This window comes from Corvus hawaiiensis, chromosome 14 (genome assembly GCF_020740725.1).
Source record: "Corvus hawaiiensis isolate bCorHaw1 chromosome 14, bCorHaw1.pri.cur, whole genome shotgun sequence".
Taxonomy (NCBI): Eukaryota; Metazoa; Chordata; class Aves; order Passeriformes; family Corvidae; genus Corvus; species Corvus hawaiiensis.
The window spans coordinates 11962079-11979142 of NC_063226.1; the positions used below are offsets into that span (position 1 = coordinate 11962079).

At 47.6% G+C, this 17064-nt stretch overlaps 3 protein-coding genes and 1 non-coding gene across 4 annotated transcripts; 1 reads left to right on the forward strand and 3 right to left on the reverse strand.

Annotated features, from left to right (window-relative positions):
* The first annotated feature begins 1 nt into the window (after position 1).
* Positions 2 to 4318, forward strand: SOWAHD (sosondowah ankyrin repeat domain family member D). Its single transcript, XM_048319157.1, has one exon. It carries the CDS (start codon positions 2405 to 2407, stop codon positions 3413 to 3415), a length of 1011 nt encoding a protein of 336 aa, XP_048175114.1. The 5' UTR covers positions 2 to 2404; the 3' UTR covers positions 3416 to 4318.
* A 3328-nt stretch (positions 4319 to 7646) lies between these two features.
* On the reverse strand, positions 7647 to 9710 carry RPL39 (ribosomal protein L39; the record flags this gene model as incomplete). Its single annotated transcript, XM_048319189.1, has 3 exons — positions 7647 to 7949; positions 9229 to 9332; positions 9540 to 9710. Coding segments are annotated over 3 exons (324 nt in total), but the record flags the coding sequence as incomplete, so codon positions are not given.
* On the reverse strand, positions 8065 to 8196 carry LOC125333498. The gene has a single exon (XR_007206889.1). It is a non-coding gene; the product is annotated as a small nucleolar RNA SNORA69 (small nucleolar RNA).
* On the reverse strand, positions 9686 to 16900 carry UPF3B (UPF3B regulator of nonsense mediated mRNA decay). The gene is made up of 10 exons (XM_048319162.1): positions 16663 to 16900; positions 16327 to 16433; positions 16108 to 16214; positions 15274 to 15372; positions 14802 to 14912; positions 14072 to 14115; positions 13279 to 13467; positions 12634 to 12785; positions 11610 to 11922; positions 9686 to 10774 (listed from the first exon to the last, which is right to left on the reverse strand). Exons 1-10 carry the CDS (start codon positions 16840 to 16842, stop codon positions 10628 to 10630), a joined length of 1449 nt encoding a protein of 482 aa, XP_048175119.1. The 5' UTR covers positions 16843 to 16900; the 3' UTR covers positions 9686 to 10627.
* Between the last annotated feature and the right edge of the window lie 164 nt (positions 16901 to 17064).

The following is a 17064-nucleotide window of genomic DNA, read 5'->3' on the forward strand; positions in this document are numbered from 1 at the left end:
GGCCCCTGCCCGCTCCCAGCTCGGGGAAGGGTTCCCTGCGCCGACTCCTTAGGAAGGCCCAGGGGGACCCGTCCCAATGCCCTGCGGCCCCTCCGGTAACAGGGGCCGGGCCGGGGCGGAGCCGTGCAGCCCCGAGGCTGGGCTGGGATTCGCGGTTTGGGTCCATTCAGGTCCCCCAGCCTCAGGAGATGAGTTGCTATTTCAAGCAGAATGTCCGTGCAGTTCGCGCACTTGCCCTGTCCCAGGTCCGCTGGACGGTTCAGGACTGCCCGGACACCCGGCTGAGTGCAGCTGTGCCGAATTTGTTCCTAGGGGCACCACAGCTCCGTCCTGGCCCAGCTTGTCTCGGCGGTGCAGCCTCAGCTCCCGGCCTATCATGAGCATATCTGCAGCTTCGAGGGTGTAGCTGGTGCCGTTTGGGTTTCCCTTCATTTGATGGCAGCACAAGCACCAAACAAGGCTGAGAGAGAGGAAAGTCAGTCCTTATTCAAAGTGACTTTCCCGGCCCCTAGACTCCCGAGTTAAGTCCCCAAGGTTGTCACCCTGGTTTTATCATGGTCAGCGCTCACCAAGAGTGTCCAGTCCCTAATGCAGGCATGACCACAATAGCCCTAAATAGGAGGTTTGCTTTGGACCATTAGTGCCTTCATTCCCCAAGAGCAGCTTCTTATTTCCCTCCTTGTTTTCCCCAGATGCCACCCAAGTGTTTTCAACTGTTCACCAGGATCCCATGGCTGTGTGGCTCAAGTGTTCTGCCTCCCTGAGCCCACAGAAGCCAACAAAACCCAGTGACAAAACCAGGCAGCTCCAGAAAGGGAGCAAGGGGACAATTACGCTTTCATCACCAGTTGTTTGGGGTTTGAGATTATGCCAACTCCCCACACATCCCAGAAAAACTGGTCCAAGTGGTTGGAAAAAGGCAAAGGCCCTCAAGGGCTGATGACCAGCTCAGGGCAAATCAGAATAGGGCTAAAGCTTGGGGAAGGCAAAGAAAAAAAGGTTCAAGGGGCTGGTGTGGCTTTTAGCTGCCTGACCAGCTGCAAAACCACCTGGTGACAGTTCAGCCACAGGTGTCAGAGCAGTCATGGATAAGAAACCTCTGGAGAGAAAGAGGACTGGGGGCTTTTGGGGCAGAAGAATTTGTCCCGATTTCTAACAAAATTAGGGTACAGACTGCTGGTGGCTGCCGCTGCCAGCAACACCAGGCATAGACTGTGCTACAAAGGGAATCACGGCAAGAGAGGAAGGCCAAATTCCCCGTGGGATAAAACACTGGGTGGCAAGGACCCAAACACAGACTGTGTCTCCCTGACATCAGAGAGACCCACCAGCCACTGGGAACATGGCCTCTTGGGGCAGTAACCTAGGCTTTCCAGAGCACAGTATCAAGGAGAAGCATTGCAGTCATGGGGAACTGTTTCAGGGGAGCTGTAAGGCAAGTGCCTCAGTAAGACAACCTTGGGATGCTGCTGGGGTCAGAGGAAGTGTCCTGGGGAACAGCGTCATGGATTTGCACATGCCAGACAATGTAACAGGGTCTGACCCTGCCAAGAATGCTGAGTTCAAGTGAATATTTCCAATGAGTCTTTTGTTAGTTCTTTGGTTACAGCTCAAGCTGGTGCTTCCAGAGAGGAACCCCTACCCCAATTCACACCTCTCAGTTATACCCCTGACACTCATCACTCAATCCAACTCAATCACTAAATTCTGGTTGGCAGTATCTTGATTTCTTTCTGGGTTTCACAGGATCTGGGCTGGCTGCCTTCTGATGTTACTTGATTCTCCTGGGATTGTCTCCTTGGTCCTTATCATCTCCATTCTGCTCATATCTTCTGAATTCCGAGAGTGCTTTGTTAGCCGCATCGTTTTATCAAAAGTTTATGTTTGGTCAACTCTTATGGCCTAAGGCTTTGGCTGCTTCAGGTGCTAATGATGAGCCAGCAGTGCTAAACGAGACTGTTCAGACAGGAGAATACAGTTCATCAATTTCTGTTGTAGCTGCCCAGGACCCCCGTGCCTCCGCCCGGTCCCACGGTTCTGCATGCTCCCTGTATTCCCGCACGTTCCTATATTCCCACACCCTCCTGTATTCCCGCACTCTCTGCATTCCCGCACCCTCCTGTGTTCCTGGCCGCGCTCCCTCTGTGTCGCCGCAGGCGAGTGGGGCCGGGGGGGCAGAGCCAGCCCGTGTTTGAGGCCGTGCCCGGCACCGGCGGCAGCCATGGACACAACGTGACCAAAGGTCACCTGCACCGCCCCGGCAGCGCCGTGGCTCCGCCGCCATGGCCTCCCGCCGTGCGGAATCGGTTCCTCCTTCGCCCAACGCCGGGAGGGGAAGCGCGGAGTGAGAGCTGGGGAGAGTGAGCTGCGCCCTGCTGGGGACAGCCCTGCGAGAGGCACCGCCATGGCCCGGCAGGAGCGGGAGAAGAGCGTGGCAGAGCAGAAGGTAGCTGGCATCTCCCGGAGGTTCTCCTTCCTGGATGCCGCCCAGCCCCGAGCAGGCAGTCTGGCCCGTAGTTCCCATCTCTGGTCAGCCACCCTGGAGAGCAGGGAGCGTTTCCGTACACTGCAGAAGATGGACACCAACAAAAGCATCAACTGGAGCAGGCACAGCCTGGGGAGCTGGGGTAGGACTTCAGGCAGGTCCTCCACTAGCCCCAGCAGTACCCGGAGGAAGGAGCTGAAGGAAATCCTCCTGCAGAGCAACAGCCCTGGCAGCACCATGTGGTTTGCCACTGCTCAGAAGACCTCCAACACCAGCAGTCTTCCTGCAGGACTGCACCAAGAGCAGAAGCCTGAGCAGAGCCCTGATCTGCTGCCCCTTGTCCTTGATCCCCTGGAGCACGCATGGCTGCTGACGGTGGCTGAGGGTGATGCGGACAGCATCATCAAACTGCTGGACCTGGATCCCAGCCTGCTGACCAGGAGAGACTTTGTGACAGGTTTCACCGCCCTCCACTGGCTTGCCAAGCATGGTCTCCACGAGAGCTTCATCCAGGTCATCTCTCATGCCCAGAAGAAAGGCTACCCTGTCAACATGAACATCCCCACAGCCAGCGGCGGGCTCACCCCCTTGCACCTGGCTGCCTTGCAGGGACACGAGGTGCTCATCAAGGTGCTGGTGGGAGCTTACGGGGCAGACACCACCTGCAGGGACCACAACGGGCGCAAGGCTTGGCAGTACCTGCCAGCAGACACCTCCAGGGACCTGAAGGAGCTGGCAGGGGCCTTGGAGGAGGACTTGGTCCAGCTGCACTCTCACAACACCAACAACAACTGTAAGTCATCCAAAGAGGCTGGGGCAGGGCAGGACTCTGTGGACTCTGGGGCCGAGGGAAAAGCCCAGCACTCCTGGAGCCTGTCGACTCTCCGAGGCTTTGTTAGACAGGCATTTGCTTTCTTTCACGAGCGCTGAAGCTCTCCTGGCCCCATTCACCTGTAAACCCATGTTGGATAGCAGCCAGAAAAGCCTGCAGGGAGCTGGGAACTTGGGTGCTCAAAATCCTGGCCAAGTGAGGGTTAAACCATGGCACCATGGCCACCCTGGCTCTTGTGGTCTTTTGGGGCTGTTCTAGTGTGTGTGTAGAGCACTATGGCCGCTGGGAGCACTACCTTGGGACAGCCCTTCCAAAAAAACTGCCGGTCTGCATAGGGGATTTTGCCCTGTGCCCCTGTGGATGGGGACTCCGTGCTGCATCCCAGCAGATCTCCATGGCAGGGGCTCACACGTCAGCTCTGCTGTGGGCAGCTGCTTCCCCAACACCCCGCATGCCCACAGGAGGATGCTGACCCACCATGTGTGGATCCCATGCTGCAAATGCTTTCCAGCTCTCTGTGAGATCTCTTGATCCCTGCCATATGCACCTTCTCTGGGTTGATGTTTGTTTATGACAGCTGATTATAAAGCTGATTCTCAGTAGAGTAAGAGCTAAGGGCCCTGTTTGTGAGAGGAGTCCAGGCCAAGAGAAGCCTTTCAAAGTGCAAAACAACTCACACTGGCAGCCCTTCCCTGGAGATCCCCATCCCAGGAAACCTGAAATGCTCAACCCCATTAGGAATGAGGGCCAGAGTTAAGGAGGCAGGAACAACACCAGTGGGGCAGCATGTGGTGGCTCCTGTGCGGATTAGAGTTCAGGAACAGCTCTGGAAAGATGATTCATTCTTGGAAACTGTGGAAAAGGTATGGGAAGGCTGTGAGATTGAGATTATTTTTATTGATACTGAGGTCATACTCAAAAATGAAACTCTGATGAACATCACTGCAGCAGCGTAACACTGCATGTACGTCTCGGTCACTGCATTAAAAGGGCAAAACCTCTGCTTGTCTCTTTGTGTTTTGTTCACCAACTGGAGCTCTGCCCTGATGATTTCAACTTTTTACATTCTCAAAGGCCAGGACTGCTTCAAAATATCTTCAGAAAAACAACAGCCCCTTCCTCTTTTTCATCAGCATGAGACTATTCCTATGCCCCGAAATAGCAGTCCCGTTTGAGAAGTGTTTCTCAGACAGGAACTGGGGAGTTTCTGTTCCCCAGGGCAGCCCTTGCAGGGACACCTTCTTTGGGAGGGCAGTTGTGGTTTCTTTCCAGCTGCCTTTCAGGGGGTCTGCAGGGGTGACCGAGGGACTCAAGGTGATCCGGCCTGGCTACACAGGTGAATTTGCAGCTTGATGCAGAAAAGATACACAAAGACACACAGATAATTTCCTCTGGGGAACTAGAGCCTGAGGGTTCCACAGATCCTGAGCTAAGTTATATTCAGATCCAGTTATATTCCAACTGTGTTTTGAAATGCTGCTTGGACACCAAAATAATCCAGTCTGCAGTAATGACATGTGGAAGAGCGACCTCCACATGAGTGAACAGGGATCCAGTGACTGGATAATGCCCAGTCCAGGTGCCTGGGTGGACATATAGGTGTGTATGGACATCTTTTTAATCCCTGAGGTCAGCAGCACATACATAAAAAACACAGTAGGACTAGATTTAATGCCTGATCTACAACAGTTCTGTAATGCCTAATTCAGTTCAGTCAGTTCAGTCAGTTCTGTAATCTCTAATAGATTGAAGAAGTTGGCAACACAGCTCCTTCTGGAACTGCTGTGGCCACGTCCATGCCATGGGAGAGCAGGCTGACTTCTCACAGGTCTGCTCACGCCAGCACAAACTCCATGAACAGTACTGATGTCAAGTTCTGGTAACCAAAGTGCTGTTGGTAAGACAGATAAGACTGACAAAATACTTTTGACCTATTAGTCTTCTGTCACCCTTTTGCAGCTGTCAGGGAAGGGGCACAGGATGGCTCTTACATCCTCCTCTGAGTAAGGCACAGAGTAAACAGTGGAATTAATGAGAATTTCCTTGAAGGAGCCATTTCCTTGGAAATAGTACCTGTGGCTTAGTCACACTCCACCTGGAAACATGGACTTAAATGTTCCACTTGAAAGTAAAATTTCGCTGACAAATGCTGTACTTAAATATGGCAAAATGCTTTTCAGTAATTGCCTCCTCTTGACAGATAACCAAAGCCCTCTAAAGACAACTTTCCTCCCCATCTTTTGGTCATGGGTTTGACCCTGTATTCTGTGCTGAGACAAATTAGGTGGGGACTTCAGAAACAGCAGGACCAGAACTCTGCTTCTCTATATGTGTTACAACATACTCACCATTGCCACCCCCTGCCCTGGCTGGGTTCCTTTCCACTGAGCAAAAAAAAAAAAAAAGTCTTCTTCCAGTGACCCTCCCCTTTGTTTCACTCGGTTCATTTTCATACCTACAGAAAGGCAGTTGATTTGGATATAGAGACATGTTTAAAAAATATTCCTCAAGTATACAATCAGCTCTAACTTCACTTTTCACTCAGAAAACAAAACATATCCACCAAAATCAACGGACTAGAATATCCAAATCTTTTTTCTTTAAAGCTTCTGTTGATGTCTCAGTTATCCTGTGCTAGCCCAGTTCTGCAGATTCTTGATCCCCTCTCACAGGGAGGCAAGGGCAAAGAGAGCTGCCACAGACAACAGAAAACTTTCAGACCCAGACATATTTATTTGGTTAAGGTTCTGCAGAAGATTAAGTTTAACCCAAGTTTAATTTGTACTAAATTTACTTCGTGCTATCCCTCAATATCCAGTTTGAAAAGCAGATTCAGTCAAACAGGGAAAATAATACAACGGCTTATTTTCCAAAACAGTTTCTTAGTAGAAGCTACTTTCATCTAATAAAAATATCATAGTCATGATAGTAATAGGGAGACTTTCTAATAAATAGTAATAAATTGTTCAATCCATTGCTCAGGAAAGTTTCCCCACAAATGCCATAGAAAAAACTGTCTTTCCCTTCTCAAGTCCATAAAATCAGTTTTCCTCCACAGACACAATTAGAGAGAAACTCTATGAGCAGTTTTGCCTGCCAGCAGTGATGTGGAGAGGCTGGGGGAGGTTCACTGGGCTCCAAGGCATAATTCCAATCCTCAGCAGTGCTGTTATTTCCTGAACGCTCCCTTTAAAGAAAAGAGCGCAGAAGAGATTTAAAAATCATTGGGGTTAAAGTGGCTGCAGCACGTGAGCCTCTGTTCAAACATCTCTGGTAATGCTGTTTGCTGCTTTCCTCTTGCAGTGACTTACTGCTTCCCCCTGATGATGAACTAGAGTCCAGACTCTTACCAGACAGGGTAAGAAGCTAGAGGATACCCCTGACGTATCCTGAAGTTGGTAAAAATACCAGCCTTGCCCAACTGACAGAACCCTGCAGCACACCTTAGGAGGGAGAGACCTCATGACCTGAGTGAGATGTGCATTTCTTAGCATTTACTTGTTTGGCACATGCTGTGCCCAGCGTTATTTGTTCTGAGTTGCAATACAAAGGAGATAGATCTATTTACCTTCAATGTGAAAAGCAGCAACACAGAAGGTGTGGCAGCCTGAAGCTTCCTCAGGAAGCTGCCTCTCAGGAATGGACCCACCACGACAGGCTGAATCCAGGACTGAACCCACACACCTTGGCACCCTCAGTGCTGCAGCTGAGAACAGGCTCACAGCAACAGGGACCTTCCTGCTGACCAGAGCAGCTATTGCAGCGCAGCACTGCAGAACGGAAAGGACTGGGTGCAGAGCCACAGCCTCCTCCGCTTCCCTGCAGTAAATTGGTTTCACACGCCCCAGCAGAGAATACCAGCACGGAGGAGCCAAGTGCCAACTATCCAGAGACCTTGAATTCCCTTTTTCCTCTCCTTTTTTAAATTGCTGCAAACTCTCCCTTTAAGCATCTTAAATTTCTACCTGTCTGCTGAGAATGTTTTATACTAAGCTGCACCTGTGGTTGGCATTGACTTATCAAACCAACACCGACTTCTGAACAAAACTCAGGTTATTTAATATGCTAGGGAATACACAGACATTATGTGCTACACTCTACAGTACTGCATTTTGTAAGAGATTTTCTTCAGTTCTGATTTTCACTTTTTTTTTTAATTGGTACTTTGCCCCTGAAGGTTTACAGTCAGTGAAAAGGAACAGCCTTCTCTACCTGAAGAGAAAAGAGCTGCCAAGGTTCCTCATACTAAGTGAGAATGTAAGTAACATTACTGTGAATTTTATTGTTACAATCTCACCACATATGTATGAAATAACTTCAACAAAGTCATTCAGGTCCATATTTATTAGTAAGCCTGTGCACTGTCAATGCTCATGGTGATGCCTGAAAGAACACTAATAGAACACAGTCTGCATGTTTCAGATACAAAGATTTTCCCAGTTAACATCAACATCTCCCAGACCAGCTTATAAAAACCCCACACTGGGGACTGCAGTCCAGCACCACAGAAGGAGTGACTTGAGGGTGTTATCGATCTGACACAGAAAGACCAGTGTTCATTAGAGCTCCCGGTACACCTTCTCTTACAAGCCCAGTTTAGTCCTCCTCCAGTGTCTCCTTTTGGAGTTGTACCTAAGACAAAAGCAGAGTCAATTAGCAAAATGCACACACACATTTGTGAAACATGAAAGCAAAACAGCACATGATGAAGTCTCTTCCAGGAGAGCACATTAACTTGTGAGCATGTACTTGTCCGTGTTAAGAACAAATGCTTTCACCAGGGTGTGGGTGAAACCACAGACAGTATTAACAGAGTTGCTCTCAGCAGGAAAATGGCAGCACTCCCACAGCAGGAAGCACTGCAATTGCAGCCTGCTTTAACACAAAGCTTGGACAGAACTGATGACCCAGCTACTCAAATGCCAGGAGACAAAAATCTGTGATTTTGCCCGACGGTCAAGTATTTCAAAATACTGCAATTTAGCTAGAACAGAACCCAGCTGTAACCTGGCACGTGGAAGACAAGGATCCAGCTGAGTGCACACACCACTCATCCTGCCTAGAAACAAGTTGAGAGCAGCTACAAGAACAGAATCTAACAATGTTGTGCTGTGTCACTGCGTGAGCCAGCCAGTGCTGCTGTTGCTCTCCTCACTGCTTAGAACAAAGAGAGAAAAAGGAATTCTATTGCCTTAAAAAACTCAGATGAAGGAGTGTACGAGATAAAAAGCTCTCTGACTGCCTGAGTGATCGAACTATGCTGCAGCTTTCAGCTAGAGGCATCGGACAGGCACCACCCTGTGCATGCCCCATGCGCACCCAGTGTGTCACAGCACTCAGCATTTCCCTAAGCACAATGCTTGAGAACAAACACAACAGGAAAGCAAGGAACTATGGCAAATTAATTCCGCAGTCAGGTGCCAAGCATCTCCTACTATCAGTCTGATTTCCCATACATCCAATAAGTCCTTTCCTCCCTTACACACCATCCCCTGAACCTGAGAGCTCCCATGCTCAGGAACTGTTCCTTGAGAATGAAGGAGCCCAGAGGAGCAGCTATGAGAAAAGACAGGTATTGGGAACGGGAATATCAGGAATAGAGAAGCTACCAATGTACAAAATCTGGAATAAATCATTCACACATACAGTTCAAGTTTTCAGGTTACATGTACTATCACTGAACGTCTGTGGACGCTTGCAGAGAACTGGTACAAAACCACTACAGCAGAGAATGGCATGGAAGCCCCACGCTGCCTCAAGAGGCCTCACCTGCATGGCCCTCACGACCACAAAGCTGCGCTTTTGCTGGCATACACGCCATCAGCTCCCGCCTTCGGCCCGTACGGCCCAGGCCGCCTGACTAAGCCTGCGCGGCCGCAGCTCCTCAGAAGGCACCAGCCGAGCTCATTACCTGATCTTATTGCCGGTTTTCATGCGAATCCACTGCGGGATAGGCCGGTTCTGCTTCTGCTTCTTGGCGAGGAAGCGTTTGATCTTGAACGTCTTATGCGACGACTGCAAGAGAGCGCAGCGGTCAGTCCCTCACACAGCCCCGGCCCCGCCAGGCCTCGGCGAGCCGGGAATGCTGTAACCCGGCTCCCTCCCGCTCCCTCGCGGCCGCCCCGCCCCGCCGGCCCGCTCGCCGGGACCCCCGAACGCGCCGGCTTCGGGGAGAGGGCTCGGGGCGCGGCGGGAGGGCACGGATGGCCGCGGATGTCTCACCATGGCGCGGAGCGGCGCGGCGTCCCGGCGATGGCGGCGTCCGAGAAGGCGGAAAGGAGGGGGCGGAGCGGCGAGGGCAGCGCGCGGCGCAGCGCCCCCTGCCGGCCCGGCGGTCCCGCACGCAGTGAGGGACGGCGGCGGCTGAGCGAGTTTGTGCGAGTTTATTTGGGTTCAGTACAAAAAAAAAGCTATGGCTAAAATTCGCTATCTTGGGAGGAGCTGCTACTGGCGAAGTCTCGTTCTGGGCTGTAAAACAATACTTTAAGTTATGAGGGAAGAGGAAGCAGTTCTGAGAGGGCAGGAGTTCAGAAGTGTTTCAGACTTGAGAGAAGGGAAGATGCTGGGAAAGAACAGGATGCCCAAACCAGCTACATTTGATTAAAAATAAGCATGTCAATGTAGGGAGACTTTACATGAGAATTTATCAAGACATATTCAACTATTAAGCCAGCTTATTCATACACTCCAACTTAAGTTACTTTATCCAGAGAACCAATGAAGAGGACAGTCTCTCCCTCCCTAACACGGTTACTGCACTGCCAGATGTTCTGCTTATGTGCCGAAAGGCTCCTGTCAACTGGTACCTCAACAACCCCAGCCTGTATATGTACCTCAGTGCTAGACTGACACACTTTAGCTTTCACTGCCTCAGGTAGGAGCATCACACAACACAGCAACACCTGTGTTAACTCCAGGCAAGTTCAAGCTTCCTCTGCTTAAGTGCATCCAACACTGGCTCCAATTGCCTTACAGTAGAGCTCTGGCTTTTCATCCAGGTTTCATCCCCTCCTGACCACAACTCATTTATTATCAAACTTAAGGCCATAAAGTCTTTCTATTTCGCAAAGATTCTCTTCTCTGTTGTAGTTAGATGCTGGGAAAATAAGTTCAAATAACTGAAAATATTACAATGAGAACACATTTCAAATTCCAAATCTACACTGAGGTTCTTTAACCAGAAACATCCAACAGCACCATGCCCCCTTTTCTTCCTTTGTTCCTTCTTCGCTCCGAAGGCACTTCTGGATTGCGTAGGACATGCTCTTTGGCTGCACAGACAGTCAGAACACATAAGGCTTGCACATCAGTCACTCCTCTTCTTTCGTGTGACTGGTCTCACCCTCTTGTTTCTTATCCACTCCCTGATCTGGGGGCTTTGCAGCACTGTCTTCATACTGACACAATCTGCTCCGGCTTCGGGCTCCGGGCTGGTACAGCTGCATTGCTGGGCGATCCTGAAATAAATCAAAACTATTTAGACTCTTTCATAGCTTCCTGCTCTCAGGGTTATTATGGCATTTCTATGGAATTAGAAATGGCTCAAATTCAAACTTTTCAGGCTAAGTTTAATTATTCCACAGTGATGGCAATGTAACTTCAATTGTCCCAAATCAAGGCTGTCTCTGTTGTAAAGCAACATCCCTGTTCAAGCCACAAAGAACACTGCTCATAGTTAAGGTTATTTGTGACAAGTTTCCTGTTGAGTTCAGCTTACACTCTCTCAGAAGAGAGGCCAACTTCAAAGTTTCAAAACCCCGAGTTTCATTTGTACCTGATAGTGTCTTAAGTGATACAGAAAACAAGCACAGTGATGCTGCAAAACCAGATTCTGTACAGTAGATAAAACTGCACTCAAGACATTATTTCTTGAGCCTACATGACATGTCAAATTCTGCAAGTTGCAGTTCCCTATTTCAAGGAACCTGTTCAATCACACTCCCACTTTGAGATGCATTTTCAAGCACCTACATCATCAGCAGACACAGGCACATTACTGATACTCTACCAACACCTTAAAGAGACAGCCTATGGCACAAGTCAGCAAATGAAAAGGGATCAATGTCTTACAATTTAACCCATGTTTTTTTGGCTTAATTCTTACACAGTGACAAGAAATACCACTGTTAAGCAAAGTTTAGTGGACATTTCCAGCAATGGCAGAGTTTATTGCTAGAGAAGGGAGAAGTTCCAACAGAGAAACCACATGGTTCTTTCCTTGAAGTGCTTTTATCCTAAAAATCACAAACTGATCCCTATGAATCAACACATGAATTTAAAGAAATCCAGCACCTTGTTTCTGATACGATCCCTCTTAATTGTATCCTCTTTTTTATCATCTTTGGTTACTTTCTCAGATTTGTCCATGCTGCTGGTAAAGTCTGTAAGATCACTTTTCTTTCCCTTTTCTCTGAGTAAGTCTCTCTCCTTTTTCACCTCTTCCTCTTTTCTTCTAAAAACCTTCTCTTTCTCATAGCGCTCTTTCTGCCTCCGACGCTCCTCTTCTTGGCGTCTCAGTTTCTCTCTCTGTGCTCTCTCATATTCTCTGTCTCTGTCAAAATCTCTATCTCGGTCCCTGTAGTCCTTTACACACTCATCTTCTGATCTGTATGAAAACAAAACTGAAAATTAAGCTCAAAAGATTCATCAAACAGAGCTGGGAGATCAATGTAACAGCGGTGTAAATGTGCAATAAGAAGACGACACACTGGCAGGTTCTAGGGAGCTCTTGGGAGACTGTGATAGCCCAGGTCATGCATGACAGCCAGAGAGGACACTGCCCACTAGAGTTTCCCAGCCTCCTACTTGCATAGCTGGCTGAGTCTCTTCTGGCTTTGAAAAAACATCTGAATTTGTCTGTCTTATCTGTATTTCTCACATGGCAGAACTGAACCTCGAACAGATCACGGAGCTGTTGAGAATTACATTTTCCATTTTGACTTTTTACAACACTTAGTGGGACTTGTAACTGGAGAACACCTCTCCTCTTGCCATGGTTATAATAATTATCTCATTGCAAGGACAGTGCTCACAGCCTGCTGCAGTTACCTACATATGGGCTTCTTTAGTGGAGTTCCTATAATGAGTTGTAAAAATATTAAAAACTGTCCATTAATGAAGAATTTTCAGGTAATTCACACAGCTTTCTGTAATCATGGGGATGTGCACTGCCACAGAGAACACAGCCCATGCCTTATATCAGAAAAAACGTTTGAAAGGAATTTCAAAACATGGTCATGGCAGAGCAACCTAAGCCTCAGTACAATCAGGAAACAAGTTATAGATACATATATATTTATAGCAAGTACTAGAATACTTTTTTGCCTTCTCTTCTTTTGTCTCCCCATCAGATCGTTTGGCAGATGCACTACTCGCATTTTTTTCCTCCCTCAGAGTCTCTTTTTCCAGTTTCTTGGATTTTTCTTTTCTCTCCAAGTCTTTTTCATCTTTTTCAGGCTTCTTAAGTAGCTACAAAGAAAACAGAAGTCTCAACTAAAAAGCTCACTCTAATACATATTGTCTGGCACAACATCGAAATTGCATCAAAGGAACCACAGTCTGGTAAGAAGTAAACATTAAAGAAATATTACTGCAAATCACAGTATTTCTAAAAGCTGGAGTGTATGAGTAAGCATTATTCACACAGCAGACTAGGATTTTTCTCCTAAACCAGGCTGTTTTAGAAAGCTTAAAAACAGTCTCCATTCCATAGTGAATTTACAATCCTGTTTACCGCAGCATGTACAACAGTCACATGACAAAAAATGTAAATACTACTATGAAACATTACAGCATGTAAACCTTTACAATGCCTGCTATTGAATATTACAAAAAATTGGTCATTTACTAACACCAAACTCATGTGATTCTTCACACAATACCCAAAGCACATTTTGAGACTGATATACAAATAATAGGGGAAAGGGAGTGTAACAGTTTATAATAAAGAACTGTTCTAGACCTTAATCTTTGGTTCTTCTTTTGATCTGTCTCTTTCTTTTTCTGGGCATCTGTCTACTTTCTTCAGTTTTTCTGCTTCTTTTCTCTTCCTTCTCTCCTCCTCCTTCCATTTTCTTCTTTCTTCTTCTCTTTGTCTTTTTCTTTCTAATTCTCTCCTCCTTCTCTCCTCTCTTTTTTCTTCTCTCAGTCTCTGTGTATGTAAAAGCAAAGAGAAATAGTGTCTCTCCACACCAGAAAATATCTCTTTTAACCTCAAAGCTGCCTCTGTTACCAAAGAAAAAAAAAAGCCTTGTCATCTCTGTTGTTGTGAACCTGAATATGTTGCAGCAGTATTTTTTTTACTCACTTAATTTGTATTGTCTTAAAAAACCCAAACACAACACTGGCCTCAGCCTTTATCATTTGAATTGTAATTAAATCTGCCCCACCTCTGATTTTCTCCATTGCTAGAAGTTAAAATAACGTTATGTGCTAGAAGAAGGATATCTACAAGGACCTCAGCCATAACTGCACTAAAAATGGAAGCACTAAAACGGAATCTGTTTTGTCAGTGCAACAAGAGGCGTTTTACTGTAACCAGAATGTACACAAAGCACCACCATTCCTACAGGCACAAAGCACCACCATTCTAACACTCTAGTCCTTCAAAATATATGAACCAGAAGTAGACAAGCTGGGTCAAAAGCTCCTTCTTCAAAAGAAAGAGCAGAAATGCATCAATATACAATGAGCAAGACATAGAATGAGCAAATGGTACTTGCAAACAACAAGCAAATTCTGGAGGTAAGTTTTACCTGTTTATTTTTCAAGAAGTTCAATAGAGGAGTAGTCTTTTTAGCTGGAGAATAGACAAAACAAATGTAAATATTTTGTCTTATCCAATAGTGCAATACTTACAACAAAGCTGTATATGAAGGGAAGCAGCCTTACACATTCCCCCGCCTGTCTCCTCTCACATACAGTAATACAGCAGTGAAACAAGTATTCCAAACCTATCTCCAAACAGTGGCAACTATTAGGATTCTATAAACTACTTTAGCATACTAATAGGATATCCATTACACCTATCTCTACATTCAGTCTGCAATAGGCTTTTCCCAGACTCTCTCATTTTTAAAGAGATCCCTGCAACATACTTAAAAAGAGCAACCTGGTCATTTTTTAGTGGTATTTTACCCAACCACACTATATCTTAACTTTTGCCTGCATGGAACATCACTGATCACAGCACTGTGCATTAAACATCACTGCATCTCACTGAAATGCAGCCACTTCACAGCCTGGTCTGGCTAACAACATCTGCAACAGGAAGGAACTTTGTTATCTAAAACTTATACCTACAGAAGAATTTAGAGCATGGGAACGAAACAAAAAACACTGAGTAATATTAGCCTAAAGGTTCAACAAATACTAAGCAGGCACACAAAAGAATTCAGTCTCCTCCAGGTTGAGCTTCAAATTACAAACCATGTATGTTTCTTCGTGATCTAGGAAAATGTAACTACAGTACACAGATTTCCATACCTATTAGCTCTTTGTTTCTTGCCTCTATTTCCTCCAACAAAGTTTCAGGAGTGGAGGTTAGTTTTTCATCATCTGCACTGTAACTTTCCAAAAACTTCTTGTATTCTGGATCTACACAGAAGAGACGGAAAAAAAAAGGGGAAAAAAAAAAAAAAAAAAAGAAGAGATACTGTTGCATGAAAAGTATTTGCATTGTGCACTGCTGAGTTACATTTACTTGAGTTGGGTTGTTTATATGCCACCTTTTCATAAGTTAGCAGCTCTCAAATGAGCTGCTGTATTATGTTTGTCTGGAACAATCATATTTAATAGATTTCTAGCTGACAAAGCAGTACTCATAAACTTCACATATAATTAAGCAAACATCCTATTGGTGGAACTATAGTGTCACAGCAAAAACATTACATCAAATTACTGCTAAGGGTTTCAACTCTACACGTGCAAAACAAACTAGCTAACAAAGATGTTATACCATCTTCGATAGTTCCAGTTTTGGCATCCTTTTTCTTACTCTTCTTTTTTGCAGCTTTTTGGAAAGGTGCAAACTCAACTATGGCAGCATATTCCTGACCTGTTAAGAGGAGAGGAAAGAATACATTAAAATAAAAATGAAACAAATATAAAATAGAGTATATTGTCCACATGTAAAGCAGGAAGGTAAGTCTCACAAGAAATATGCAATACTAGAAGAGACTACTTACACAGCATTAAAAAATTATTGTATTTGGAAAGCCATTTAATAAAAAAACCCCACTTTACAGACAGTAGAATTCATGACCTTAATACTCTCACTATACTAAAAAAACAGCAAATCCACAGACTGACAAGGACATACTAGATTAATGACTGCCCATGACTATCAGTTCAGCCAACTCAGTGGCACCACACCACATTATGGCCTCATCCTACAGACTCTGTGTTCGTTGTGCAAGAAAGAATATTTCAAGTTACTGCAACTGAGGCAAATCTTAATTTTTGACAAAATACAGTAGAATGCAACACATTACAAGCAGGCTTTAAAGCTTTATCTTCTGACAAGAACACTACATTTACGGCTGCACAAATTCAGGTGAGTATGGCAAACACAGTTTGTTTGCTGTTACACTGCAAACCGGCTCATTTAAAGGACCTAGATATTATTGGAACTATATATGTATGCATTTCTAGATGTGTTGGAAATGTTATTTGAGGCACTAAACCCAAAGAAGTCAGACGTGGGTGCTCACACCCACCCCTCCAAAATTCAACCAGCACACGGCACAGACAGCAGGAAAGCAGCAACATCCATCGAGTGCCGTTCACTTGCCTTTGTGATCGACAAAAACATAGCCGTCGAAGCGATCCCTGAAGAGGACTATGTCTTCCTGGTTCTTGAAGTTGATGTAGGCTCTCGAGAACATGTGCGGGTATAAGCTGCAGAGACACAAACCGAGAGCGCTCGGCTGACGAGGCGGCGACGCCACTGGAGCCCGGCTGGTGGCAGCGACGGCTCCCGGGAGCGCCCGGGCTGGGCCGGCGGCCGTACCTGGAGTCGTTCGCGAAGAACTCGAAGTAGTCGTGCTCGGGCAGAGGCTGCAGGTGCTCCTCCAGCTGCTCCTTCGTCAGGCTGGGCGGCAGCCGGCGGATCACCACCTGCGGCACGGCAGGACCGGCGCTCAGGGCGGCGGCAGCACCGGGGACGAGTCATTACCGCGCCTCCCCCGACAAGTCCCGTCCCAGGAGGCCCCCGCAAGGGCCCGTTAGCAGGGCAAGGTCCCGTTACAGAAGGGGAGCCCTGTTACCGGAGGGAGGAGGGGCCCGTTACAGAGGGTGAGCCCCGTTACCGGGAAGGGCGTCGTTCCCGGCGGCGCGCAGGCCCCACCTTGCTGAGCGTCTCCTTCTTGTCCTTGGGCCGCTCCAGGCGATCGAGCTCGGCGGCACCGGCTCTGCCGTCCGTGCCGGCGGCGGGGCCCGTGCCCGACCCTGCGGCCAGCAGAACCCCCGGCCCGGCGGAGGCCCCGCGCCGCTCCTTGGGCCTGGCGTTCTCCTTGTCCTCCTTCATCCCGATCCTGATTCCGGGCCCGGGCAGCGCCGCGCGCACCCAGTGACCGCCGCCTCTCGCGAGACTGCGTCTTAAAGGGGCCGCGGCCTCCGCTGGACTACGATTCCCAGCGTGCACCGCGCCCGCCACCTCCGATCCCGGTGGGGTCAGCGACCGGGACCGGGACCGGGATCGGTATCGTGCGAACTGGGACGCAGGCACGGCCTCATTCCTTGCCAAGGG

What these genes read in the sequence shown, in the direction of transcription:
- SOWAHD (XM_048319157.1), top strand. Translation starts at nt 2,405, where the DNA reads ATGGCCCGGCAGGAGCGGGAGAAGAGCGTGGCAGAGCAGAAGGTAGCT.
- UPF3B (XM_048319162.1), bottom strand. Translation starts at nt 16,842, where the DNA reads ATGAAGGAGGACAAGGAGAACGCCAGGCCCAAGGAGCGGCGCGGGGCC. An exon ending in AGAAGGAGACGCTCAGCAAG is followed by an intron (nt 16,434 to 16,662) that starts GTGGGGCCTGCG and finishes GCCGTGCCGCAG; the next exon opens with GTGGTGATCCGCCGGCTGCC. An exon ending in ACTTCTTGAAAAATAAACAG is followed by an intron (nt 13,468 to 14,071) that starts GTAAAACTTACC and finishes TTACATACACAG; the next exon opens with AGACTGAGAGAAGAAAAAAG.